The sequence below is a fragment of the Hippocampus bargibanti genome, linkage group LG16 (genome assembly GCF_051943395.1).
Source record: "Hippocampus bargibanti isolate YZ-2025 linkage group LG16, ASM5194339v1, whole genome shotgun sequence".
NCBI classification, from domain to species: Eukaryota; Metazoa; Chordata; class Actinopteri; order Syngnathiformes; family Syngnathidae; genus Hippocampus; species Hippocampus bargibanti.
This window is the reverse complement of record NC_142749.1, coordinates 10,462,831-10,490,069: the sequence shown is the minus strand read 5'-3', so window position 1 is coordinate 10,490,069 and position 27,239 is coordinate 10,462,831. Positions and strand designations below refer to the sequence as shown.

General features: G+C 41.6%; 1 protein-coding gene across 14 annotated transcripts; it reads left to right on the top strand.

Moving 5' to 3' along the window:
- The first annotated feature begins 963 nt into the window (after positions 1 to 963).
- Positions 964 to 27,024, top strand: phldb1a (pleckstrin homology-like domain, family B, member 1a). 14 transcript variants are annotated; one of them, XM_089016760.1, is made up of 26 exons: positions 1,305 to 1,444; positions 1,784 to 1,881; positions 5,810 to 5,911; positions 6,485 to 6,608; positions 7,194 to 7,364; positions 8,220 to 8,345; positions 9,748 to 10,700; positions 13,374 to 13,574; positions 13,688 to 13,819; positions 13,897 to 14,034; positions 14,801 to 14,929; positions 15,511 to 15,666; positions 16,239 to 16,349; positions 16,431 to 16,520; positions 16,602 to 16,724; positions 17,924 to 18,046; positions 18,189 to 18,335; positions 18,504 to 18,644; positions 19,540 to 19,650; positions 19,724 to 19,790; positions 19,938 to 20,082; positions 20,187 to 20,277; positions 22,401 to 22,547; positions 23,988 to 24,207; positions 25,226 to 25,311; positions 26,252 to 27,024. In XM_089016760.1, the coding sequence occupies exons 3-26, from the start codon at positions 5,852 to 5,854 to the stop codon at positions 26,390 to 26,392; spliced, it is 3,933 nt and encodes a 1,310-aa protein (XP_088872886.1). In that variant the 5' UTR covers positions 1,305 to 1,444; positions 1,784 to 1,881; positions 5,810 to 5,851; the 3' UTR covers positions 26,393 to 27,024. The 14 variants fall into 14 exon arrangements, with proteins under 14 accessions (XP_088872880.1, XP_088872884.1, XP_088872883.1 ...); XM_089016754.1 differs by lacking the exon at positions 1,784 to 1,881 and having other exon boundaries at positions 964 to 1,444; XM_089016759.1 differs by lacking the exons at positions 1,305 to 1,444; positions 1,784 to 1,881 and adding an exon at positions 3,741 to 3,896.
- The last annotated feature ends 215 nt before the right edge of the window (positions 27,025 to 27,239 follow it).

The window sequence follows — 27,239 nt, the reverse complement described above, 5'->3', positions numbered from 1 at the left end:
CGTGTTAGTTGCTTCTTGGCCGCCGGTGGCGTGTTGTTTAATTTAAGTCCTTGAAAAAATGGGCGTTCTCTTCATGATAAAATCAAGTGTTACATTTGCGTGTAGTACGGCGGCTCTTCCACCAGATGTTGTTGCACAGTTAATTTTAAACGACAAAAAGTGAGTTCACCTTGAGCAGGCTGTGGGCAAAGTACGGCCCCTCCATTCTCCAATTTATGTCAAACCTGCTGCAATTCAGCAGTATTTCTAAGATTTGTTATGCACCCATATATCCATTAACATTTTCCAGAGCCAAGGTACACATTTTACAAGATGTGTCATAAAAGCTGCAGGACGAGTGTTGCAAAAGATATTTCAACCCCAAACTACAAGTGTCTTCTCTTCATTGTTTGTTTGACAATCAACCACAATCAACCAGAACATTATCACGAGATCCTTTGGAGTGAGAGGTGAGTTTATGGCAGGACAACTTGTGCAAATCACACCTCTCACAATACCCCAAGCACTTGGCCATTCCTGGTCAAGAACATGGCCATGCTGGAAAAACCTGTCACAGATTTTGCAATCAAGTTGAGCCAATGGGTTGCCTGTGGTCACACATGTGTGACCTTCATTGATCCTCCGGAAGAAACAATGTGAGTTTTTTTTCCAAATTGCCCAGAAGTAGATATGAGTGAACCACTGATGAACACTATAAAAGTGACCAAAATAGAAATAATTTACAGTGGGAGGAGGAAAAATAGAGGAATAACTATGATTGAAACCAAAGTGTAATGTGGGATACCTCATCCACACTGATGTATTTTCCTATTGCAGTCATTTCTGACGTAATTGTTTATTAGCAGCAAAAGCAGCCTCACACACTCAGTGAGTTACTTAGCACAGAACACAGGACAGATTGAACCAATTATTCTCGACTCGACAATGTGTCCACAAACGCAAACTGCCAAGCTAAAAATTCCAGCCAGGGAGGTTATTTCAAAATATCATTTGGCTGTGATGACTATAATTTCCAACTGTGGACTTTTCAACTGTGACAAAGCACAAATCTGGGTTGATATACAAGAATGTCTGCTTACACATTGCCTCACTCAACTTGCAGACAATGTTGACTTAAACAGGTTAAAAGTTCTTGTAGATGTGATACAAGTCATGAAATCTAAGGGCTGAATCGGATTTGAGCAATAAACCACATAAAGAGATCGTGGGTTGGATTTAACAATAGCATAGGAAACGATAGGTGAGGCGAGAGAGGGCTGAAAAGAGGGATGGGCCTGGCAGCAAGATGCATGTGGATGCACTGAGGGGAACCCAACATATTTTCCTCGTCTGGAAGAAAGAGGGACTTGTAAGGATTGGAGAGGCTGTCTCGTCTTGTTTGTCCATCATCTTTCATTTCAATCCCTTCGCAGGCAATGGGGATGATGCTGCCAAGCCAGATTGGGTAACTAGATGCTGAAATATTTGTTTGCTGGTGTGTGGCAGAGTTTGCATGTGGAGAGAGAGATGAGATAAAAGGGGCTATTGTACCAGCATGGCATTACAGTACATTCACGGTTTTCATCTCATTATGACCCAGTTATGTCCTATGCATTGAGTCATTTTTCTGAGAGAATTTTTTAAGAGAAAAAAAGAGAGTGAGAGAAAGTGACAGATTTTCCCCACATTTTACAGGTGCTTTGCCAATTTAACGTACACTCACTTGAAGCAGGTGGAATCATCTAGTTTCCGAGAAGTTGCGACATGAATGAAGGCTTTTGTTTTCTGTTGACGTGCTCTTCAGGCTGTCTTTGGAGCTCACGCGCAAATTAAGGCACTGTTGAGGAATTACGCCGGATGAAGAATTTGCTAACCAGGATTATGGGGTGCACTCATGCCTGAGTGAGTACAGTACGGCTTCTGGATTAAAAAAATATTATCACATCTGAGACTTATTTTAACCATGCTGGACTGAGTGATTTTTGATAAGGCACTTCATACGCACACTTTTATTTAACTCATTCACTGTCAGACATGTGCAAATATGTGTCCACTCCAGTGCCAGGGTTTTTCATCGTCACTTGAATTCCAGGACCCACATAGTCTTGAGTTTTAGGTCTACATACACATTCAATACAGCATTAGAAACCATAGACTCTCTTCTTTCATCAGAAAAAAATATAGTTAATGCCTAAATTACATGTGTTTGGAGTTATATGAGCTTGAAATGGGGGCGGGTGTCCAAATACAATACAATACAATGCAATACTTTCATTCCTTTCATCACTTTGCTGCTGTGAAATGTAAATTTCTCCACTGCGAGACTAATAAAGGCAAATCCAATCCAATCCAATCCAATCCATGTCGGTTTATAGCGCTTTAAAACAGCTGAAGCTGGAACATAGCGCTAACATGGAAAAAAAGGAAAATTCTGGCCCCTTGTGGAAAAGAAAAAAAACACTGCCAGAGGCAATGGCCAGCGCTTTATCTGCACCCAAGCATGAAAAACCAAAACCCAAATATTTTCAATTCCCTAATACATTCGGGAATGGCAGTGAATGAGTTAAGATCTGTACAAGGTGATCCGAAACCGGATCATATGGATCAAAGTGGCTATACCACACAGACAGTGACGTGCGAGGGCGCTGTCATAAAAAGCCATCTGGTCGAGTCTCTCCTTCCACCTTTCTTTGGTCACTTAGGCAGACATCTTGCACACATCTGGTCTCCTGCTCAAAGAGGAGTATTGGTTGTGTTGTGGCACACCAGATCGGCGGACTACATCTCCCACTGGAAACATCATTCCTTAGAAACCACACAAACCGTCGTAACCAGTCGCTGCCAACAGCAGTCCAGTTCAAACTTTTCAGGCAATGCGAGGATGAAAGGATTAAAAATGTATCAAGATTATACTGCAATCACCGCTTCATGAGGCTCGTTTAAAAAAGAAGACTATACATCACAGGATCATAAATACATATTATATTGAATGGAATGGACTGATTAGAATTGAAGTGGGGGCGGCTGTACAAAAAGCAAATGCTGCCCCTTGTGGGAGAGAAAAACATTGCCAGAGGTCTGACTATCACGTTATCGGCAACCCCCCTGCAAGAAAAAACAAAACCCGAACAAATTCGGGAATGGCGCTCCACGTCATATTTTCATTTCCCGAAAAAATTCGGGAATGGCGGAATTGAGTTAATTGTGGTGCGTCCAAATACAATAGCTAGACAGCAGACATTTTTTTGCCAATCGGTCTGTTTTCTTCAATGTTTTTGTTGATGTAGTTTTCCTAAGTGACCCATCATCTGTTTCATTTCCTCCGTTTCCTGTTTGGCCTCGGCCATGGGAAAAGATGAGAGGGACCAAGAGTGGGCTCTTTCTCCCACTCATCCTGGGGTGATGCCTTGGAAAATAGAGCATGAGTTCACTCCCTCCCTGTGGTATTTCTTGATTCCATGCGTGATTATGGTACCGTGAATGTTCAAATCTCCATTTTTAGTGGAAATATCCACTTTTATTGAATCAAAATCAAAAGCACACTCACATCAGTCTTCCAGCATTTACACCTGCTTCACCATGAAATGTTTCACGGGGAAGAATGTGACTTGAGGCCTCTTTTAGTCACCTTGGAACGTTGCTGAAGGTTCTCACATGGAATTTTCTGTCATCTGAAGGGGAACAAGTAAAAAAAAAGACATAATCTACTGTAGGTCGGGCAAGTAACTCTGCACCAGGATGGGGAGGAGAAGGGGTTGGGAGGAGGGAAAATAGTCAAGGAACTCAGTGGGAGAATAAAACCAGCTCGAGGCCAGACATTGACAACAATGTGGACGGTGCTCTGTGGAATACTGATTTATACCATAATTAATGGATAATTCTAACTTTTTGGGGGATTCTGTGAGAGGAGTAAAATGGTATGTACAGTATGCTGCATGTGCAACATTTTAAATCAAAACAAATAATGTCGGATGTATTCGCCATGTCTCTTGCTTTTGTAACACATGGCGTTATTCTCATAATTTCATCCTTCAAAGCATATGTTTCTTAAATTTCGTCCATGCTTGGCCACCCGAAGCAAATGTGCTTTCTCTTTAAAAGTCACAGTCCAGACTGCGGCCGGTGGTGTCTATTTTCAGAAACTCATGGCCGCTCTGAAGCACATAACCCAGCCAATAATGACAGGTTGCTGTGTAAGGCTACGCATTTTCACGCATTTAAAACTCCTCTCAGGCTTTGGGTGTGTTCCTTGAAACGATCGAGGCCGGTGGGAGGTGCCGGGAGCATACGTGTGCGCATGTGTGAGTCACACAGACGAGACATGCAAGGGCCCAGGCCGCGCTCTCCCACCGCGAGTGACTGCGTGGCGTGCATGAGGCCGTGAGTGTTGACGGCCAAGTGAGGGCTAGAAGGAGAGACGTAAAAAGCTCCGGTGTCAGAGCACGCTCTGTTCTCTCTGTCACTGGGTCCACTCAGACTTCGAACACACTGGACGGGATTGTCCCATAAAGCGGTTTCGCCCGGCATTCTCATCTGGAGTGACATCAGATGCAGACACAACGCCCTGTTGTTTCAACCCATCCAGGCTAAAGTTAGAAGGCCAGCAGCTGGGGACGGTTTGAGGCTTTTGAATGAATTTCTGTCAGTCACTGATGCCAGAATATAGCAACAAAGTGATTGGGCATTTGGTTTGCTGCAATAGTCATGTGATGATGTGCCATGAAGCTGGTGAGTCTTACAAGATCACCATAGATGTCCATCATGAAGACAGCCATCCGTATTGATGCTAACATGCATTAAGGACAGGAACAATTTAACCAAGGTCATGAAAACTGTTACTGTCCCAAAGACTTAAAAAAAGCCAATTGTAAGCCAATGAATTGCTCAAAACTTCAGAGTTCAAACCGCTATCATAATTGACATCCCACATGCATATTTCAGTCAAGGCCTTAGGGCTTAACTTATTTTTACACTTGTAGAACAGCAATTCACTGGCTTGGTGATAAAATGCTGATTCTACAGGAGAAAATACAATCATTTTGAGGGCTAGCATGTGCTTGGCAGGTTATTATTATTTTTTAACTGGGTGCTTACCACAAACAGCGCTTTGCTTCACATCATAACAAAATCCATACTAGGCATTTCCTCAACAGTCAGAGACAGGGTCTCACCCTCAAAACTGGCACCTGGCTGATTATCTGAATTACCAAGAGTCAAATAGGTTTGCCGGATTGATGGTCTGAAAAATCAGCGAGTGAAAAATGCTGCTACCAGTTATTAACATTATACTTTGGAGGAGGAACGTGGCAGTTTATACATCCACATATGGCTGCCTGAGTCATGTCTGGATCTTGGCAATGGTTGCTGCCCCCTTTCACCCCCACCCTCGCTCCTGATGTGACCACGATGTGCAGACAGCCTGGTGTAATCTTTAACATCTGTCTGCAGACATAGTTTGTATCTACGTGACTCATCTCAGTGAAGGTCGAAAATGTGATGTGGCCCTCATGTGTGAAGCACCTGCAAAGCAAGTCCAGGATTGCAAAAGAGCAAATGTGCCGCTTAAGTTGTCAAATCTGCGTTCATCATCAAGAATATTTGCTTGGATTGAGGCGTAAAATCAGTGCCACCATTCTACCCAGCAAGCCCTGGAAAAACAATCCCCCCCAGTATAATAGGCAGCGTCACGTGGGTTTATAACTGGGGCATGAGGCTCTCTATGGAAGGCACTGTTCCCATTGTAGTACAACCGTAGTGGCAGGATTCCCAGCTCTCCTGTTTATATCCACTCTTCTCTATCCATGTGCATCTTTCGGTGCGTCACCTTCAGGAACATCAGGTGTCTGATAATACGGACGTCAGCCCAGCAAACATGGAACGGAGGGGCGGGGCTCAATTGGTGCGTGGCCGAGAGACACACCAAGTCATCCAGGTGAGTCATTTGTCATTTTAGGGACATTTAAATATAAGTGCGACTAAATGGGGCTAATAGATATTTGCCCCTTGGAATGCTCTGAAGGCAACCTACAGGCTTCATTAGTATTCTATTCTAATCTAAAGACTGTCACTGTTGTGCTTTTCCTTATTCATAGACTTGAATCCAGTGGTGGGCCCATCACTATGCCTTCACTAGTGCTACGTCTGAATCAATCCAGACTGAAAAAAAGTGTGGTGTGATTTACTAAAAGTCCACTAGTGGGGACCATTATCCAGTAAACAACTGACCGACCTTTCTTAATGTCCATTTTTTCTTGAAAGACTAATTATAGTATAGCAAACTATGATTGACTAGCCAATCATAGTTTGTGAAAACTCTGATTTTGAAACTCTGAAAGAGGGGAAAAGTAATGAAAGGATGCTGAAACACAATTTGGAAATATTTAATAAGAATTCATGGACAAAATATAATTAACAACAGTCCATGATTCAGATATTTTTAGGCAAGCAGAGAAGACTTTACATGCCTTGACTGCTTGAATCATTCCCAATCATTTTGCTTTCACAGGGTACCCCTTTAGACCTGATTGAAACCGGCAAGTCTCTAAAAGTCCAGGCGGAGCGCCCTCACCTGGTCAGTTTGGGAAGTGGACGCTTGAGCACAGCAATCACCTTGCTGCCACTGCAGGAAGGTAAAAATGCGTGTCCACAGTGGGTGTCATAAAAGGTGCTACAACGTTCTGTTTGTTGTGATCACAAATATGGGCCAATAATATATATTGTGCACAAGTCATGACTTTGTGGGCCTTTTGCTTGTTTTATTTGGCTTTGTGAAATATTTTTCGTATACTTCACAACCTTTGGTTATACCTTTTACTCATCTGTATAAAACATAACATTATTCATCTGTATTTGAAAGCATGCTTACATCATATACTGAATGCCCAGATATGTATGGAAGTCACAGTGCTCAGGAAACAAAATACAGTTGGTGCCTTTCCAGAAAAGAGATTCACTTCCGAGAGGCCCGACTTTCCAAAACAGACTGACTCAATCAAATGACCTCAGACACGACCATCCTTTTCACTCTGGCGTACCACCTGTCACGCTGAACTCACATGTTGACGATATTTGTAACCTGCCCACGCGGCGTTGACCTCTGATCACGAGCGGGCTCTGGCGTTAGCTTTAAGCGGCATGCCTAAGAATACATCACAAGGGTGTTCACGGGTGCATGTGGACCACCAGTAAATGACGTTGGGAAAATGTTGTTGCAGGGAGAACCACACTGGGCAGTGGAGATACAGATATCTCTTTACTGGGCCCTGGAATTAAAGCTCATCATTGCTACATTGAAAGCAAGGCGGGGACTATTACCTTGTACCCATGTGGGAACCAATGTACCATAGATGGACTCCCCATCACCAAACCCTTTCGTCTCTCACAAGGTAGGAAAAAGCCTTTCCAGAGTCACACATGCAAACAAAAACCAAGTGTCGGGAGTCCCGGTTCGGGCACTTAACGTTTACAATAACATGCCTACGTACAGTAGAAAGGTCCCGCCCACACAGTCGAATCTTTCCTTGGGATCTGAGCCAGCAGCTGCACCCAATGTCATTTTAAAGCCAGCTATGAGTCGACGCCTGTCGACTCGACACTGTCGAGACAGCAGCTGCTTAACAAAAACAAATATTTCATGCAGAAGACTAAGATTTCAAGAAACAAAGAATCTATTTTTTAACATAAGGAAATAAATATCATTTATGCTATATGGATATTTAATGCCATTTTGCTCCCTATGTGGAATATCTATTGGATGTAAAATATCATCTTGGGACTTTGGAAATGCTGAGCAAGGAGTTATATTCATTCACTGATTAATTAGATGTGAGTTATTTTTTTTTATTTGATCATCTAACTTAAAAAAATGTCTTCTTTCTTGTTTTTGCTCACCTAAAGATCACAACATGAGGTACAAATATGTACGCAATTTTTTTTAAGTTGGATGAGAGTGGTGAAACAACCAATGGGGAGAAAAAATATTTGAACAGTCAACAATCTATTTTCCATTTCTCTTACATTATTTTATACTGTATCGTACATAGATCTGAAGTGTGATATGAAAATATAAGTTATATTTTTTTCTTTCCTAAATGTAAATGAACATGTTTCAATTTACCAACACATAAACGAGAACCAATGCTTATTTGTGTATTGTAGTTTATCGTGTAAACAAGGTGGCATAAAAAGATGACATGATGCTTGCTTGCCGCTAACCTTGTTATATTTTTCTATTTTGACAGGCTGCATGCTGTGTTTTGGTCAATCAACCTTTTTCCGCTTCAACCATCCAGAAGAGGCACTGAGGATGAAGAACATGCTACCTGGAGGAAGCCCGGCACTATGCACCTCAAGAACACAACATTCTGGTAAAGAATTCATATCCAGATGACCACGGACAAACGAGTGACTTCCACTAGCTTCCACTGGGTGTTTCGGGCTAACTTGCAACAAAAAAAACACAAAAAAACAGGGACATACTATTGATTTATGTTTTTCAACTGTGCCAGTTTACCCCTTATGAATAATGATCTACAAATACACACTCTTCAAAGCAAGTCATGGTTATCATTCATAAAATAATATCACAGTGCTGTGAATTTTTGACTTTCACATCTCTTCTTTATTTGGTCTCCGAATTGAAAAAAACGTCTAATTGTCATCCATGACTTGATTCCAAAATAGCTTGTTAAAACCTCATTATCTCCGGCCCAGATTATTTTGGACCTGGTTCATTTAAATGGTCGCTTTACACTTGAGGGGTGTCCCAATTGTCAAATACATTATTGTTTCAGGATGGTCTTCAAACTCAAAAATTGTGTTGAAAATGTGGCGTTTTTAAATACCAGACAATTACCACCTAATTTATTAATGAACCCATTTACAACCTCCTTTTCAACTTTCACTATGGCTCAAGTTTGAATGACATTGCCACAGAGATATCAATTGAGGTTTATTAATTACAGTAAAGTCTCGTTATATCGATATCGGTTATATCGATAGTACCGCTTATTACAATACTATTTGTATGCACACAAAGAGAAAATTACATGCGCGCAGGGTCGGATATATCGATAGTCCCGGTTATATCGATATTTTTCGGACTCCCGAGACTATCGATATAACGAGACTTTACTGTATTATAATTGTTTAATTATTATTATATTATTCTAATTGAGGTAATATATATATATATATATGTGTGTGTGTGTGTGTGTGTGTGTGTGTGTGTGTGTAAGGTTTTAACTAACTTAGCTATTCGCAATATTAGTAACACCTCCATGTATGATGTCCAACTGTGTTAAACTTTCTTTATGGTCCGTGATATTTCTTTCATTCTTGGCTGACCTTATTGGACATAAAGCACCATAAAAGGCACACCCTGCCGAATGTTAGGCCCATTCTTCCCTGACCAAGCCCCGATTTTATGCGAGGCACATGGCTGCAGCGTTTATATTTAGCAACTCCAGATCCCTGAAGGATTAAAACACAACTGAACATAACATCAGCATAACATCCCGACCACACAACACAAGCCCTGAGACATTTATCATTGTCTTAGGAAATAAAGAAACAATGTCTATATGGGTGCGCCGTCACATTTCAAAGCAGGCAGATTCTTCCTTTTTGGGGCTGCCAAATGTAATGTAAAGTACATTCCTCCATTGTTATTTTACTTTTGTTTGTGCAACTGTTCTCCAGAGTGTGCCTTGTTGTTTATTTGACCGCAATCCTTATACCCAACTGTTTCTTGCCACCCCCCTTCTGCAGACTCCCATAGCATCTTGAACGGGACCCAGCAGTCTTTTTCCAGCAACGGCAGCTCAAAAATCAGCACTTTGGTGACAGACATCCATGGGAGTCTCTCACAGAAGGTGCCGCCTTCCCCCAAAACAGCCAAAGCCTTCCTTTCAGAGCCTTCTCAGAGTGTGCTTATTGGTAGAGGCAGTACCACAAGAGAAGAGAAAAACATCTCTGTGGGAAACGCTCCACTTGTACCTCCCCGGTCCAGCATCCCTGTGCCTCAACCACGCACATCCCTCTCCATGACCTCAAGTTGTGTTAGCGATGGACAACGAACACAGGACAGCCCAAAGCTTCGAAGAAATGTCAGGGCAGAGGTCACGTCAAGCCCCACGCTGCTCAGCAGGGGGGCCGGACAGAGCATAAGTCACACCTCCTCCCCGGTGGCTCCATCCAGCCCTCGAGTGAGAGATCCCTTTCTTCAAAAGAGACACCCAAGTCCTAGACGAGAACCGCTTCGGACTCCTGAGTCGACTGGATCCACAAGCCGTCCACCTCTGAGTCCTTACATGTCCCGCAGAGGGACACCAGGATCGCAGAGTTTGACCACCAAACCCATCCAGCAGAGCCCGAAGACCCATCGTAAACCTACAGCCCCTTCGAAGGCCGAGGCCATGAGGGTGTTGTACGCCCAGAATCCATCCCCTGTAACCACACTGGAGAACGAAAGCCAAAGTCAGACGAACATCTTCATCACAGGTCCTAAGTACGGCTCATCTCCTGCCACGAGCCCCCGCAGCCGAAGAAAGCTCTCCTGCGAGAACATCTCATCATCCGGCAATGACTCGGTGTTCATCAAACCGTATTCTTGCGAGCGCAAAAACAGCATATCGGCCATTAGTGACAATGAGGACGAACTTTTGGAGTACCACCGCCGGCAGAGAGAGGAGAGGCTTCGTGAGCAGGAAGCGGAGAAGCTGGTAAGTGAGGCACCTGGTAGCAGGACTTACATTACAAAATAGTATGATCCAGATCGATTCAATCCAGATTGAAACTTTATTTATTTAGATGTCTGATTATCTATTGCGATGTCTGTGAATATATTACATTTGCCATTTTTTCACGCTCTTTTAGTTCACTGCCAACTGCCAGGTGATATTATTGTGTGTGTGAGTGTGGTGACTTAATGCTGCCCCCTCCAAAATAAAATATATAAAAACAAACACACAAACAAACACTATTTTGTATTTGAAGGTAAAACATATCCAAAAATGGCGCTTTGTCTATTGACGGCAAGTCTCGCGCTCATCACCCCCAAAAGTGTCACTGGCATTGTCAGTCTTCGCGACGCGGTTGACACTGACCAACACCCCCCAAAAGTCTTTCGAGGGGAGCACGCATACTATATATAGCTGGTGTGTATTCAACACTATATTTACTCGCAAGGTGAAATGCCGTTTATGCTTTGAAAGCAAGCATACGTTTGCCATATGAAAGTATCACAGACTATAGATTACACATGTGCTCTCCGTCATCCCTCCATAGCCCCCCCCCCCACCACTTCAGCTGGCTTTTGACAGCTGAGTTGACCAAAGGGGCCACGGGGGTGGGTGATAGTTATTTCAAGAACTCAGAGGTCTCTGACAAATAAGACTTCCCGGCAATACGCAATTTGAATCGGGCAATTTACGGGCTAGGGTGGGCATGCAATAACGCAAAGGCCAAAGGCCCTACGTCACACGCATCAGCCACAACGTGAAGTGGTTGCTAAGTTTTGACGGGTAGAGTCATGCATTCACGAGAAGCAATTTATTAACTCATTCGCTGCCATTCCAGAATTTATTTGGGAATTGAAAAGTGTGAAAGTTTGTTCGGGTTTTGTTTTTTTTCTTGTGAGGGATGGGTGGGGGGGGGCGATATAGCGCTTGTCAGACGTCAGGCAATGCTTTTTTCACCTCCACGAGGGGATTTCTCCACGTTAGCACTTTGTTACAGCTTCAGCTGTTGTTAAAGCGCTATATAAATCAATATGTATTGTATTTTGTACAGCGGCCCCCATTTCAAGGTCAGATAACTCCAGACCCATATAACTTGGGAATTGACTCGTATTTTCTGATGAAAGAAGAGAGTCTAAGGTTTCTTACGCTCAATTGAATGTTTGCATAGTCCTAAAACTCCATATTCTGTGGGTGTTGCAATTTGAGTGAAAATGACAAAAACCCTGGCACTGGAGTGGACACATTTTTGCACATCATCTGGCAGTGAATGAGTTAAACTTATGACTGTTAAGTAGCTAATTAATGAATTGAGGGGGTGAGCCTTATTTTATGGACTATATTGTACATAGACTCTTGAATTCTCCGCTGATTTTTCCATTTTGGCTGCATCATCAGTCCAAGTAAACAAAGGAATGTTTATTTTTTTAGCAGTAAACGTCCCCACTCTGTGCTTATTGGAAACCTAAGACAGGGAGACCAATTTGCAGGAAATATTTTCGTTCCGTTGGGACTCGCGAATAATTGCACGACCAAATGTAGCATTCCTGAACAAATCGGGAAAATACATTTGTTTACCCACTTGAAAAGAAGTTACACATCATGGTGGCTCAAACTTTGCAATGGAGCAAATACATGATACAAAAAGTGCAACAGGACATTATAGTTTATCATAGTAAATATGACTGAATCGTGATCAGACTAATTTGAATATAAAAATGTCCAACATTGCTCATATCATTTCATTTCATCCACTTTTAACAGGCTTAAGAGATAAAAAAAAGAAGGAAATAAGAAAATGAGTGAAGTGAGCACAAAGAAAGGATTTCCTCTTAGTGTGCAAAGCATCTGGGCTGGATATGCACATTGCACTTCAACCTTTTGATAAAGCAAAGTTCAGCGCACGGGAGAAAGTAAGTGAATAGAAAAGTTAATTTTAGAATAATAACAACAGGCAGGTTGCCAAATTTGCAACAGAGTCGATTATTTCACCTTTCATAATTCTTTAACGACAGTTCAATGTGGCAAGCGACCGAATCCAAAGTGTTCTCAATCTTCATGACCTATTTGTTTAACATTTGGGTTCATGCATGTTTAAGATGCCCTTTTATGACAAAACAAGACCTCAGCACTTTGAATTGTTCATTTTCCTCTCAGTTTGGTGGTTATTTGAACAAACTATGATACCCAAGACTCAGTTGCTTAAAACTGGATGTTTATTTTGCTGGTCCAGTTGCTCTCGCCTCAACTCTAATTTGCGTGTGGCGGGAATAATTACATACTCTGGTTCCCTATTTTGGTAAATGAAAGCCTTTGCAATTGTTTCAGGTCACCCGCCAGTCACTTTTCAAACATTTGTTGATTTAAAAAAAAAACAACTCTTACACAATTCATGTTAGAAATATAAAATTCTCATTTGTCAAATAACCACCCAACAAATATTAGTACATACTAACAAATTCATGCGGATTTCCATCTGCTCGCCCCCTCCGATGACAAAATACGCCGTCCTAGGGCCTGCCACTATTGCGTTACAGCCGTCTCGCCTCTTTGGCTTTGCGACAGCTGCTGAAATAGGACAGTGTCTCTCAAGTGCAATCGGATCTACTGTATGAACCGAGTATGAAGCCCTTTTGATGTGTCGTCCTTCTTGTGTAGGAGCGACAGAGGCTGGAGACCATCCTGAATTTGTGCGCAGACTACAACCACGAGGACAGCGCGGCGGAACTGGCGGAAGTCGTGAGGAGCGGGCTGCTAAGAGGGGGAAGAGGTGCAGGTGGCGATATGCAAAGGGGGAAAGAAAACGATGAGGAAGCGCAGGCGGAGGAGTCAAGCAGCACAGAGAGTGCACATCAAGAGGTGCTGAATGCACTCCCCCAAGTGTTATTTCAATTCAAGCTGATGGATTCATTGTGTGGTTTTACTCAATCGCTGGGTTTTCTGATTACTTTTGAATAACAATCTGACCTCAGTGTGAGGAGTTGTCAACCGGTCAGGAGCAGATGTACATGGAAGATGAAAGAAGCAAGATGTTGTCCAGGGTGGATGACCTGAGGCATCGAGTCAGCGAGCTGGAGCAGCAGCTGAAAGAAACCAAACAAGAGGTCCAAGCTCACCCACTATTGTGTTCTTCTGTGAGAATTCAGACATTCAGACCGTGACCCTTAATGCGTCCCCTCAGGTGGAGATGGAGCAGGCTCTGCTGCAGGCTGAGATGCAAGCGGAGCAGGAGCAGGCGGACGCCGAACGGGAGCTCATTTCACAGCTGCAGCTCAAACTTAGCCAGTTGAACAAGACCACGCAGAAGGAGAAGGACAAGGTTTGCGCTCTCAGCTACAACACCCTCAAGCTGAATAAATACCACAACTACAAAAATGGATGCATGAGATTGATACTTTCTGTGCCAAAAACCTCCCCGAATGCCACTGTTGTGAATTTCAACTGCTTGTTCTAGGTTTGATAAAACAAAGCTGTTTTCACATTTTGAATGACTCTCACATGTATATCACTAACGCTTTATGGGCAACATTATTGTTACATTTCAACTTTTAACAATATGACAACATGCTTCATTCTACTTACTAAAACTGCCTTGGCCAGCAATGCTTGGTTGCATGAAATTGAGTTGGGTTTCACTGTTTTTTTTCCGATTATTGTGTGTGCACCCGGGATGGGCATTTGTACATCATTCTTGAGTGTTAAAAGTCGAGCATGTGGGTGTCACTACAATTGTAATTTTTTTTCATCATTATTTTGGAATGGCAGAATAATTCGAACACATTTCCAGAAACTTTCCAAACCAGAAATGACCTGATTCAATGAAAGCTTTTTAAAACAATTAAAACACGGACATGAATGGCAGGTGACCAGCCTCATTATCATATACAGGTACACACCGGAAGCACTTGGATTATTTGTGCCCTCTGCTGGTTACCTTGAGTAATGCATCCGTCTCTGCTAAATTTCATCTGTCACGAAATCAAAATTTACAACTGATAAATAGAATTAAAATGCCCATTCCGAGTGTGTACACATTTTTTTGTGTACGTGTGTTTGTGTTTCCGTGTGTTTCCATGTGTTTTTAGGGGAGAGCTAATGTCTCGACTGAACGGAAGGCCCTGGAAAAGCAGAGGAATGAGTACAATGAGCTGAAGAGGCAGGTTGATAGTTGCCCCTTGTCTCTAAGAGAACAGTTACAGGAGCAGCTCAGCAGGGTCAGTGTTCTCACCCAGCCCACTGGCTGGCAACAGTGAGTTATCATAAACTGAAAACAAAAAAAAAACAAACAAAAAAATAGAGGCACATGCAGAGAGAAATCATATTACAGATAATATAATCATAAATGTGCTCTGATTTCTTCCTCTCTTCTGCCTATCATTCTTTAAATACCAAACTAGTCAATGCCTTTTGTAAGTATGATGCTTCAGGCTATGCTTTGGCTACTCAAATCCGCTTTACAATCGCTGTTTCTCTCTATCAGAATGAAAATCAAAATCGGTGTAATTATTCATCTTACTAACATGTTTTCCCTTAAACTGTGCATGCACTATACGACAACAATCCCTTTTAATCATTTAATATTTTCAAGGTCTACTAGATTATTGCATGTAACGTGGCCGTAGAGTAATATGTAAATACTTGACAACTGGTCTGGTAAAAGCATTCATCAGATTTTCGTCACATTGCAAATGCAATAATTTTGCACAGTGTCAAGGATTAACAATCATATGCTGCTCCTTGATTGCGAAAGATTCTTTGCTAAATATTTTATTCAACCTTGTGTCCATGGAAATAGAAAGCTGAGGCTTTGGAAGCTGGCACAAAGCAATTTGAGGAACTAGAGTTTTGCCAGCTGGAGGAGGAGAGCAGTTTGGAAGAGCGAAAGGAGACCCAGTCGTTGCAGTTTCTTCGAGAGCAAAACGAGTATCACTGCAGCGTGGCTAAGAGGAAGGTGAGAAGTGGAAGAAAAGTATTCTCACAGAATTCGATTATTTTGTATGTGGGAATGGAGAGCCGTCGTTGCAAATGCATGTTTCAGAACGCTGCTATCAGCCACAACTCACACACGCGTGCTCTAGGTTCCGCCTCTTAAAGACATGCTAGTACCTTGCACAAACATTACAATACATACATTATTTTTCTGCAAGTTTTGATGCTTTTTTTCAAGCGGGTGATCCAATATTTTTACAATGCGGTTAAAAAATGTGTGTTTCAAAGAGTTGTGTGGGAATGGACGGTCTCTCTCTCCATCATGGATGCTGGAATTGAATTTGTCAATGCACATATTGCAAGTACACAGCAGTGAAAATTGATTGACTACAGTTTAGTCCCGTCCAAGGGAAACAAAAACAAGACAGTGATACCTAAAACAGGGAGACGGGAACTGAAATCTGACAGGTGGACAGATGGTGCTTCGATTTCTTAGATAAACAATGGAAAACACTTACAGGGAGTGGAGGAGGGGTGTTGTGTCATGCACTGCATTAGCAACTTTAGTATGCCTGACATGCCATTTCTTCTCAGGAGAAAATGGCGACTTTGGATGCTCAAGTGAAGCAACTGGGCGTACAAGCTACTCACGAATGTGACAGAATGGCGAAAGAAAGGGAGGCCACTCTGCAGCTGTTACACAAGGTTCCAATAGAGCCACTCAAACAGCAAAGTGGGAATTCTGTGGCAAATTAAACTTAAACAGTATCATTTTTTTCGTTTTAGGAGCAGGATAGATTGTGTGCCCTGGAGAACAGATATCACAGCGTGACCAGTGGTATGAACTTCTCAAAGAGCAACATCAAAATGCCGGAGGTGAGTTACAATGACAGAAAGTCCTAGTGGAGGAGGGGTATGATAAATATTTGTTTTAATGGAAATAACCTTTTCAAACAGGATTTACTCCATATCAACGAACCTGAGCTTGTTTATGACGACTACCCCTCTCATAGCCCTTGTCCTTCCTCTACTTTTCATCACGTCCCCCCTTCTGAAGTCTACCCTGTTAGGCTACAGGAGGTAAAAGCAAAAGGAAAAAAAACAGGAATCAACAGAATATCAGTGACATTCAAGCATGTTCATTTTCAAAGTAGAAGCCAAATGATTGCTTTCTAACCGGTGGCATGCCTTATCTACAATATACCACATGGGGCGGGGCGCAAGATTAGTTTTATCGGCAGAGTAAAATAATATTCAATACAAGAGCTGTACATATAATATAAATTGTTTGTATGAAATCATCATAGTTAGATTCAAATATATTGACAGATGAAGCGTTTGAAAAAAACAGTTCACCTGGGCGTGGAAGTTAGCAGCAGAAAGACTCTTGATTGAGGACTTTGCTGATTGTAAAGTAAATTAGCATGACGGCTGTAGAACCACAAAAAGGCAGGGAGGCAGTAGTAGAGTGGACTGAACAAAATCACAGGAAAAAAACCCCACAAAAGAAATATTAATTACATTAAGACAAACAAATTGATTACACCAACAAAACAAAAAACGACGTGACTTAGCGTGGTGGGCGTGGGCGACTTTTTGAAACTACACTAATTACAGCTGACGATCAGGTGGGATGTAGTAGAAGTCTTACACTGCCATCTGTTGGTCACAAGCAGAACAGCACAATCATCTTTACAGTCCAAAAAAACGTATTTTTAAATTATTTTTTTCGACGATTCGGTCTACATTCATCTCGATGATGCTCTAAAAAAATTGTCACAGCTCTTGTATCGGACGTTATTATCTGTGCTTAAAGCATACCTGTCAACTAATAGCTTGCCCTTATAAATAATTACAATTCCTGTATAAAAGTTGTAGTAGTACGCCGTACATTCTTTGAAATGATAAAAACGCTAACACAAGCAGAAATGCAGACAGCTTACAGCGCATGCGCATGTTATACCTTTATCAATCCGAGCGTATGCAGCGATAATAAAAATATACGATTGAGAATTACTTTTGCTGGTTTGCCGTGAATATAGTAGCAGTTGGCTACCAGCAGTTGAGACGTACTGGATTTGAGCCAAAATGGTCTTTGTATGATCGGGTCACAATTTTCATTTTATGTTTTCCCGTATAAAAATTGTAGTACGCCGTACATTATTAGAAATGATTTTAAAAAAACGTATAAAATACGTGGAAATCATAAAGTTGACAGGTATGGCCTAAAGTAGTGTTCAGCTAGGTTGATCTGTGCTTCTCTTTGGCTGTCGATGCAGGAGTACCTCAGGATGTCTGATGTCTATAAGATGTATGGAAACGCTTGCGTGCACCCTCCCTCTTCTTCCCCTGCTGCCCTTGACTCCCTTCCTCTTGCTGTAGCTGACGCTGTGCCATGTGAGGTAGAAAAGCTTGCCTGATGACCGCCATAAGCTCGCGCTCTCTCCCACCCGACGAGGCCTTTCTAATGGAAGCTTCCTGCTTTTCCTCTACTTTCTGCTCTTCCCCCCCTTTTCTTCTCTCCACTGGGGCGTCCGTGTGAAGGACTACATCACGGTCGGTCAGTTAAGCCACATTATTGGCGTGCGGAGGTTTGATAGTGCCTCTTCCTCATCTATTGCATTATTCCAACTTGCCTCCTCTGACTCCACGTGTAACTCGAGTGGCCCTACTTCCCTTCTATCTGCAAAGGTTTGTGGCTTCCTCCAGCCCTTACAGGTCATCATTATTTCTCAAAAGCCTGTTGATTTTCCCAGTCGACTATTTCTGCCTAAATAACTGGCCAAGTGTTGATGTCTGCACACAAACCGCTTCACTGCCTCTTTTCTATTCTGGCCGGCCTGCTTTTCATCACTTCAGAGCCAGCCTGAGCTATGCAGGAATGCAATGCCTCCTATTAACCTTGAACGCTGGTACCAGGAGATTATGGCTGCTGGGGAGCCTCGATCATGTCCTCCACCGCTGCCCGCCAAATCTTTTTCTGCACGCAGGCATGGGCAGGTAAATTCATTCACTCTCCTCTTTTACTGCTCCTTGTACTGTAACCGTTAGTCATGTTAGAACCGGCACCAAAAGCAATCTCAGTGAAAAGGAACATGACCATAGCGCTAGGAAAAATTGAAAATGTCATGGTATCTTAACAATCACTGTTTTAATCCTGCAAAAACAGGTTTCTGTGTAGGCTCTCAGTCGTACAGGAGTGGTCCATCGAGGAAAAGCTTTCTTCAGCCGTCATCTGTACTTTTTTGAAGGTGTCGGACGTTTTGCTCCTCATCCGAAGAGCTTCATCAGAAAACTAAAGTTGTGCCGGTGATAGATAGCTAGAACAATAGAAGTATTCAGATTGGCTTCAGGGAGTCCTCCACTGCTCACACTACCCTTAGAGCAGGGGCCTATCAGAGTATAGGTCTGGCACGCCCACCTCTGTCCATTAGGGATATAGGGCCAGAGTTACCAGCACAACTTTAGTTCGCTGACGAAGCTCTTCGGATGAGGAGCAAAATGTCTGAGACCTTCCAAAAAGTATAGATGACAGCTGAAGAAACATTTTCCTCAATCCAACAGGCATTGTTCACAAAATAATTGACTATAAATGTATATTTTTTCCTTACAAAAAAGCAAGCCTTCAAATAGGAACCACATGTTCCAATAAAATAAACATACTAGATAAAACAATTGATGCCCTCTGACCCTTGCTTCGGTCCAAGTAAATGACTTGATAGGATTTTGAATGCTCATGTAAAATCAACATCACAGCATGAGAAGTGTTGTTGTTTTTTTTAGAACAAATGGAATTTTAGAACAAGAATTAAAGTAGTGTACATATAGTAAAATCTATCAGTTGTTTTGTGAGCTTTCCCTCATCGTGTGACAAAAGCAACTTGTGTCCTTTCAGTTGCTGAAGTCCAAATCAGACGGTGAAGTTGGTCACGCGGCATCATGTCCTCCCGTCAGCTCCGCGCCCACTGTGCCTCAAGCCACTCTCACACGTGATAAAACCTCCAAGGTGAGAACGTTGCATTCACACAAGTCAAACGAAACCGCACGGATAGATGACACCTGACATCTCCGTTTCTTAGGGATTACAGTTAATGCTCAAAGAGATGTCAAACCCATTGGACCTGGACTTCAGGAAGCTCAACAAAGGTATTTTGACCCCGTTAGTCATCAAGCAAAGGTGATTTTGAGGCTCATCAGACTAACGGATAACTTTATGTTGTAATCAACTTGACGCGATCCGTGGATAGCGCTTAACTTCTATGACAGCTACCCGCCCACTTTCCTATCGCACAGATCCGTCTCCCACAGTGCATCACTCGATCCTGCATCATCAGTGTCCACCTGGGGGCAACCAGGCCTACGACACCTTGAGCCTGGAGAGCTCAGATAGCCTGGAGACCAGCATCTCCACCAGCAACTCGGCATGCACCCCGGAAAGGTGCGACTCAGTCTGTCTCACCCCTCTTCCCCTTCCCTTCCCTGCTGTGTTATCTGCTTCGGTACTTGTATCACAATGCATTGACTGCCCCCCTCACCCCCCAGTGCTTCCGCGTTGGAGACCCAGAGGTTAGAAGAGATGGAGAAGATGTTGAAGGAGGCACAGCAAGAGAGAACCAGGCTCATTGAGAACCGAGTAAGCTCTGAAGTGTTTATATTCAATTTGCGGGTGATCAGGGGTCCCAGAAAAAAAAACATAAACAAAAGGAATTACTGATGTAGAATGGAATACAAGACTAAAGTACTCTGCAATCATATTAAAATTTGAGTGAGGTAGGTGATATTAACTTATTCAGTGCCAGACGAAAAGTGTGTCCATTCCAGTGCCAGGGTTTTTGTCGTTTTCACTCAAATTGCAGGACCCACAGAATATTGAGTTTTAGGACTACACAAACATTCAATCCAGCATAAGAAACCTTGGACTTTCTTCTTTGATAAGAAAAAAAGTGTTAATTCCAAAGTTATATGGGACTGGAGTTATCTGAGCTTGAAATGAGGGTGGCTGTCCAAAATGTAATGGAATATATGCATATTGGTTGATATAGGGCTTTAACAACAGTTGAAGCTGGAACAATGTGCTAATATGGAAAAAAGGGAAATGCTGCCCCCTCATGGACGGGAAAACATTGCTAGAGGTCTGACCAGCGCTTTATCGGCACCCCTACGCAAGAAAAACCAAAACCCGAACACATTTGAGAATGGCACTCCATGTCATGCTTTTCAATTCACGAATAAATTCAGGAATGACAGTTAATGAGTTAAGGGGGGAAAAAAGGAGAAAAAAAATCTCACTTAAAGGACAACCGACGTCTCCGGACAAGTTGTGTCCATAATTTGTAAAACGGCTTCAAATGACTTCTACTGAGCGTATTTCACAAAGATTCCACCGCCTATAGCTATATTTTACGTTTCAAGACTCGCCCTGAATATTCCGGAAGTCTTGTTTTTGAGTTGGTGACGAGTCCTCACCCTACGTCAGTGAAGGAACACCCCTCACCTAGAAAGGACATACCTTGTATCACCTCAATGCATTTTGCGGTACTTTTGTTTGGTCTGAAAACTTCGTGTTGATCCGTCTTGATGGCGAAATTAGAAGAAAAACACATAAATAACACGATGGTGAATCGTTGTGTGTTGTGCCAAGACTTCTACAGGTTATTTGATGTTCGCTTACAAAACGTCCCAGGAGACAATTTTTTTTGGGTACTGTGAGTACTAAAGAGTTTGTCACTACATTTCTCTCCAGGTGCATCAAAATGACCAGAATAAATTCTTTAATCGATTGCAAATATTTATACTTTCCTCTTCAGAACTATTTGAATCATATTCATCACTGGATGAGTAACAAGAAAGCATCTTTTCTGAATCTGAAGCCGTTGTTTTGATTCTCGAGCAAGGCAAGACGTCTTGGCGTGATGTCACGAACAAGGGGGCGGGACCTTCTGAAACTGGCCACTTCCGGGTTCAATTTGAAGTAGTTTTTGGACACTTTTAAGTCATTTTTATTGGTGTTTTGCGTGTGACTAAAAATATCATACTGCGTGTTTTGGGTATTTTAGATGCTATAAAACGTTTTTCTGATGTCAGTTAGGAAACAAAAAAGTGATGTCGGTTGTCCTTTAATATTTGGTGGTTTCTTGTCTAGTAGTGTTGTTTACGAAAAGAAATCCCTTTGGATTGGAGAAAAAAATGACACTATGTGGTTATTTTTCATTTGCTTCAAATCCTTTGCTGTTTGGTCACCAACTCTGACCTTTTAGCAGTGTACCTAACCAGTGAACATAAACCAGTGGTCCCCTGCAGCATTGAAGTCACCAATCCTCACTCTCATGAATATTCAAACCCAAAACTACAGCGCTATCAGTCCCAAATGCTTAACACTCACCCATTGTGCCGCTCTGGCATCTTTGAAGTAGTGGTTATAACTCTTCACCATGGAGAGAGGCTGTCTCAAGGTGGCGAAACGCTGTTGTAAGTTTTATTTGGCGTCTTTGAATTGTTTCCACATGTTGACACAATGTACAATCACCCACCAGTCTGTAAAAGCAGCAAAGGATTATTTTACATCAGCAAAGCATAAATCTTTTATACACAAGACTTCAGGGATGTTATTTGACAAAGCCCGCCATTGGGATTTCAACCCTCATGTGGCTCCGATTCACTTTGTATCGCAATATTTGCCTACCTTTAACATATTCTTCCCCCTCACTCGCTCTGTTTTGCGTTCCCCTCTGCCAATCTGCTCCTCGACGCTCCCAGGAGAGGGAGGCGCAGACTCGACGGCTTCTGCTGGAGGAGGAGCGGAAGAGGCGCGAGGAGGCCGAAAGGCGGCTTCTGAATGAGACGGCCCACAGGAGGAGGCTGGTGGACGAAGAGGTGAAGATGAGGGAGAAAAACTTTTCGCAGGTCAGTGGGATGCTAACCTGAAAGGCAGATATCGAGATATAGATATAGCTAGATAGATATAGAGATCACACTGACAAATCTATCATATCTACATTTATATTTTCATTTCTTTTCAATGTCTATCTCTGTAACAATTCGCAAATTCAAGTCAAGTCCATTCTTGTCAATTACATTTGATCGTTATTGCTCAAATAAAGTGCCACAAGGCCTCTGATGTTTAAGATAATTAAGATAAAGATGATTAGATAATTATGTACAATCTAATGAGAACCACCGCAAGAACTGTAAAGACATCTTGGCTGATCCCAATTAATTCTATATATATATATATATATATATATATATATATATATATATATATATATATATACAGTAAAGTCTCGTTATATCGATATTCAAGGGAGTCCGAAAAAATATCGATATAACCGGGACTATCGATAGATCCGACCCTGTTTGCATGTAATTTTCTCCGTGCGTGCATAGAAATAGTATCGATATAACCGGGACTATCGATATATCCGATATCGATATAACGAGACTTTACTGTATATATATATATATATATTTAAAAATAATTTCCTTTTGCTTTTCCCCTCTGGGAACGCCGCAGCGATTTATATTTTTATTTATTATTATTTATGTATGTATTTATTTTTATTTGTATTCATTTATTTAAACAAATAAATGCAATTGATTAGAATGGACTTGAGGCTCTATTTTTTATATACTTATATACTATGTACAGTTTTTCATGAAACATTTTTGCACAGTTACAGTATACACCTCAGTCTTCTGACATTTTTAATTATGTTTGTAATATCTTGTTTTTTATCTTTTCACCCCCCCCCCCCTTCAAATTGTGGCTGTGGACATCAAATGTCCCCATTGTGGGACGATTAAAGGCTTTCTGATTCTTTTTATTCTGCATAATGGGGATGAGTCATTCTTTTTGATGTTTGATCAATATTTGCACATCATTATAGAGATAGACATTGAAAAAATATATAGAAATATGTGTGTGTGTGTGTGTGTGTGTGTGTGTGTGTGTGTGTGTGTGTGTGTGTGTGTGTGTGTGTGTGTGTGTGTGTGTGTGTTTATCAAATACTACATTACTACAGTGTCTCTGACTTTTTTTTTTGGTTAAAACATTACTTTCATAACTTAATTTATTTACTGTAGACAACAAACCCATTAATCAGTGCAATGGTCATGTAATGTCACCAAGCGGCAGCGATGTCGCTATGGGATTAAAAGACACTGTGGGGGTAAAAAACAAAAATCAACTTTGGTCAGTGCGGTGAATGAGTAAAAAAATAAAAAAGAACAAATTCTAGGACTTATCTGTTATTAACGGGGCCTGAAAATCAACCCCCACTTACACCCCCCAATCTGGTGCACACTTGTCATGCGCAGTAAATGTCAAACGTTCTCCTTTTGCAGGCACGTCCGATGACGCGCTACCTGCCCAACCTGAAAGAGGAGTTTGATTTGCGCGCCCATGTGGAGTCGTCGGGCCACAGCATTGACACATGCCCGTTTGTCATCCTCACGGAGAAGATGTGCAAGGGTCATCTGATCAAGATGGGAGGCAAAATCAAATCGTGGAAGAAGCGCTGGTTCGTTTTCGACCGCCTCAAGAGGAATTTCTGTTACTACGTGGGTAAGCGTCTCAATACGGCATCATCTTATATTCTAAATTGGATCCAAATGTTTTCCCAATTTTGATAAAACCACACCACTTCACAAACAAAAATCCCCCAATGAAAAGAATAAAGGATGAAAAGAAGTTCTCCTTTTCCTCTCAAATATCCCAATAAATCCATGAGGGGGATTCATTTAGAAAAGGACTCTGATTAAAGGGATCAAGTGGGATTGCATTCTTCATTATAAGCTCTCAACTTTTCTGGCTGAAAACTTTTTGTTACTTGCGTGACGAATGCACTTGAGCCTATAGCAACACAGGGTGGGTGACTCTATGGTCATCTCATTAAAAATGGCACGACGTGGACTTTTCTCGCACTTGCGAATCCAAACCGACGGCGTCAAAACAGCATCCGCGTTTGAAATGAGAAGAGTTCGTCGCTGCGTTACTTGACAAGTCCAAATAATTAGCGCGCGGATCTAAATCACGTGTATTCGTGTGAGCTCGCTCGTCTAGGCCTTTTCACCCAGCTCACTCCTGACGACGGTGATGATGATGATGATGATGAAATAAGATGCAATGGTTTCCTGAGAAGTGTTTTTCTTGGGCGAAGGCTAGCTCCTGGCTTGTTCGTGCCTGATAAAGTGAAAATTGCGTTTGAAAAACATTTATCTCATTACGAAGCACTTTTGGCTCACGGAAAAAAGGGTGAAATGAGGATGTGGTGCAGGGGGTCCATTTCAAAAACTTGCTTTCCATTTTCAGTTTCTTCGTGCATTTTTTTCTGCTTATTTGACCAGTCGTTTAATATAAAAGTTTTTGTTGACAAAAAGATGTCTAGCGTCTTGGAGCGTCTTTAGGTTTGACAATGGGACTGCTTGGCGAAGGGAAAACAAGTCAGATTAATGGGATGTTTTAGACTCCAGGCAAAACTTGAAATATGCTTGTTATGTGCTTGTAATTAACTTTCACCCCAACTCTGCTTGGATTATGTCTTCATAAAAAAACATATCTTGTTTTTTTTCTACTCTCTCAGACAAGCACGAGACCAAGCTAAAGGGACTCATTTACTTCCAGGCCATTGAAGAGGTTTATTATGATCACTTACGAATTGCTACTAAGGTAACTTTCACTTCTTCATCTATTCTGCATGACTCACTAACAGCCATGATGAGTTTTTAAAAACAAAAAAAGCATTGTTGAATTTTTTGTTTTTTAAATAATTTGACCTCAAATCCATAAAAAGGTCTGTGCTACATAAGGCCACTTGATTAGGTACACTTGCATCGTTGAATCAGTCCCAATAAAATAGTTGGTTGTATTTTATCCGCCATTTTAAGGACCAATAAATACTGCATATCAAATGCATTCATGAAGTCAAAGATTTGAAATCTATTTCTTAGTGCTTAACTTATTCACTGCCATCCGCAAATTTATTCGGGACTTGAAGATGACGTAGAGTGCCATTGCAAAATTTGTTCGGGTTTTGGTTTTTCATTCTCGGGTGTCTATAAAGCGCTGGCCATGGCCTCTGGCAATGTTGTTTCTTTTCCACAAGGGGGCAGAATGTCCCTTTTTCCATGTTAACGCTTTGTTCCAGCTTCAGCTGTTGTTAAAGTGCGATACAGTATAAACCAATATGTATGTATTGCATTGTATTTTGGACAACCACCTTCATTTCAACGTCATATAATTCCAGACCCATATAATTTAGAAATTAAGTCTTTTTCTGATGAAAGAAGAGAGTCTAAGGTTTCTTACTGTGCATTGAATGTATGTGTAGTAAAAAAACGCAATATTCTGTTGGTCCTGCAATTTGAGTCTGGGAATGAATGAGTTAATAACTGAACAAAGTAATTTTGTAATTCTGACTGTTTTAGGCTATCAGAGAAGGTTTTATCTCCCACTATTTAAATGATTACTCAAAATATGCCCAATATGCTTTCATATTTGTCATTACTGTTGTCTGGCATGGCTCACAGGATAAAGATGCAACAGGTGCATGTCGCTTTCTTGAAAGATAAAAAACAAAGAATCTCACCTTCTCCATAAAATCCTCCAGAGCCCCAACCCATCTCTGACCTTCTGTGTGAAGACTCACGACCGCCTTTACTACATGGTGGCTCCATCCCCGGAGGCCATGCGGATCTGGATGGATGTCATAGTAACGGGCGCCGAGGGCTACACGCAATTCATGAGCTGAGGGACCTATTGGAAGGATGACAAGAGGAGGGCGGGGGGTTGAAACCTCAAAACCCAGCCGGCTTGCCGCAGCGAGGACGGAAGGTGAAATGGACGTCACAAGGACACCGATGATGTGAAGGCCTACCGGGCCGCTGAAGGCTTTAACTCCTGACAGAAGTGTTTGAAAATAATTCATGAGTTGGGATCAGCCGGTGTGAGGGTGCATTTTTCTCCATCCATGACATGTTCTCTCGTCAAGATATCTGTGAGATTATACAGCAATGTTTGAGGAAAACACTTCAAGAAAGCTTTGGTTTGGAGTCTAGTCAGTCTATAAAGTATTTACATTTTTTTTTTACATTTACACTTTTGTATTTCCATTTGTGCTATTTCTAATCAATTTTAAACACTACCATGGAAAGGGAAATACTTTTTCAACATTGATTATTCATTTGCAACTTGCTGCCAGATTATTTGTTGTTTCATCATTATACTGCAGCTTTGACATCCGGAAGGTCATATCATAAATGTAACGTTTGTATTCCACACAAATATGTACAAAATAATGCAGATTAAATTTTAGTCTTGTGATATAACTTTGTAACAACATCTACATTTGTATAAAAGAAAATAAAAATATACAGTATGGTGCTTCTTCTCTTCTGTTTTTTTTGCCTGATAGTAAATATTACTAAATTAGTAGGTTAATGAAAGCAGTTCTCTTAATAAATTAAATTCATCTCACGAGTTACATGTGTTCTAATTTAAATAAACACACAGACATTAATATTTGGTTCTCCGCAAATTGGCTATTTGCATAAGAACAATGAAGTTATTAAACGACTTAATTGCTTTGTTACCTCTGC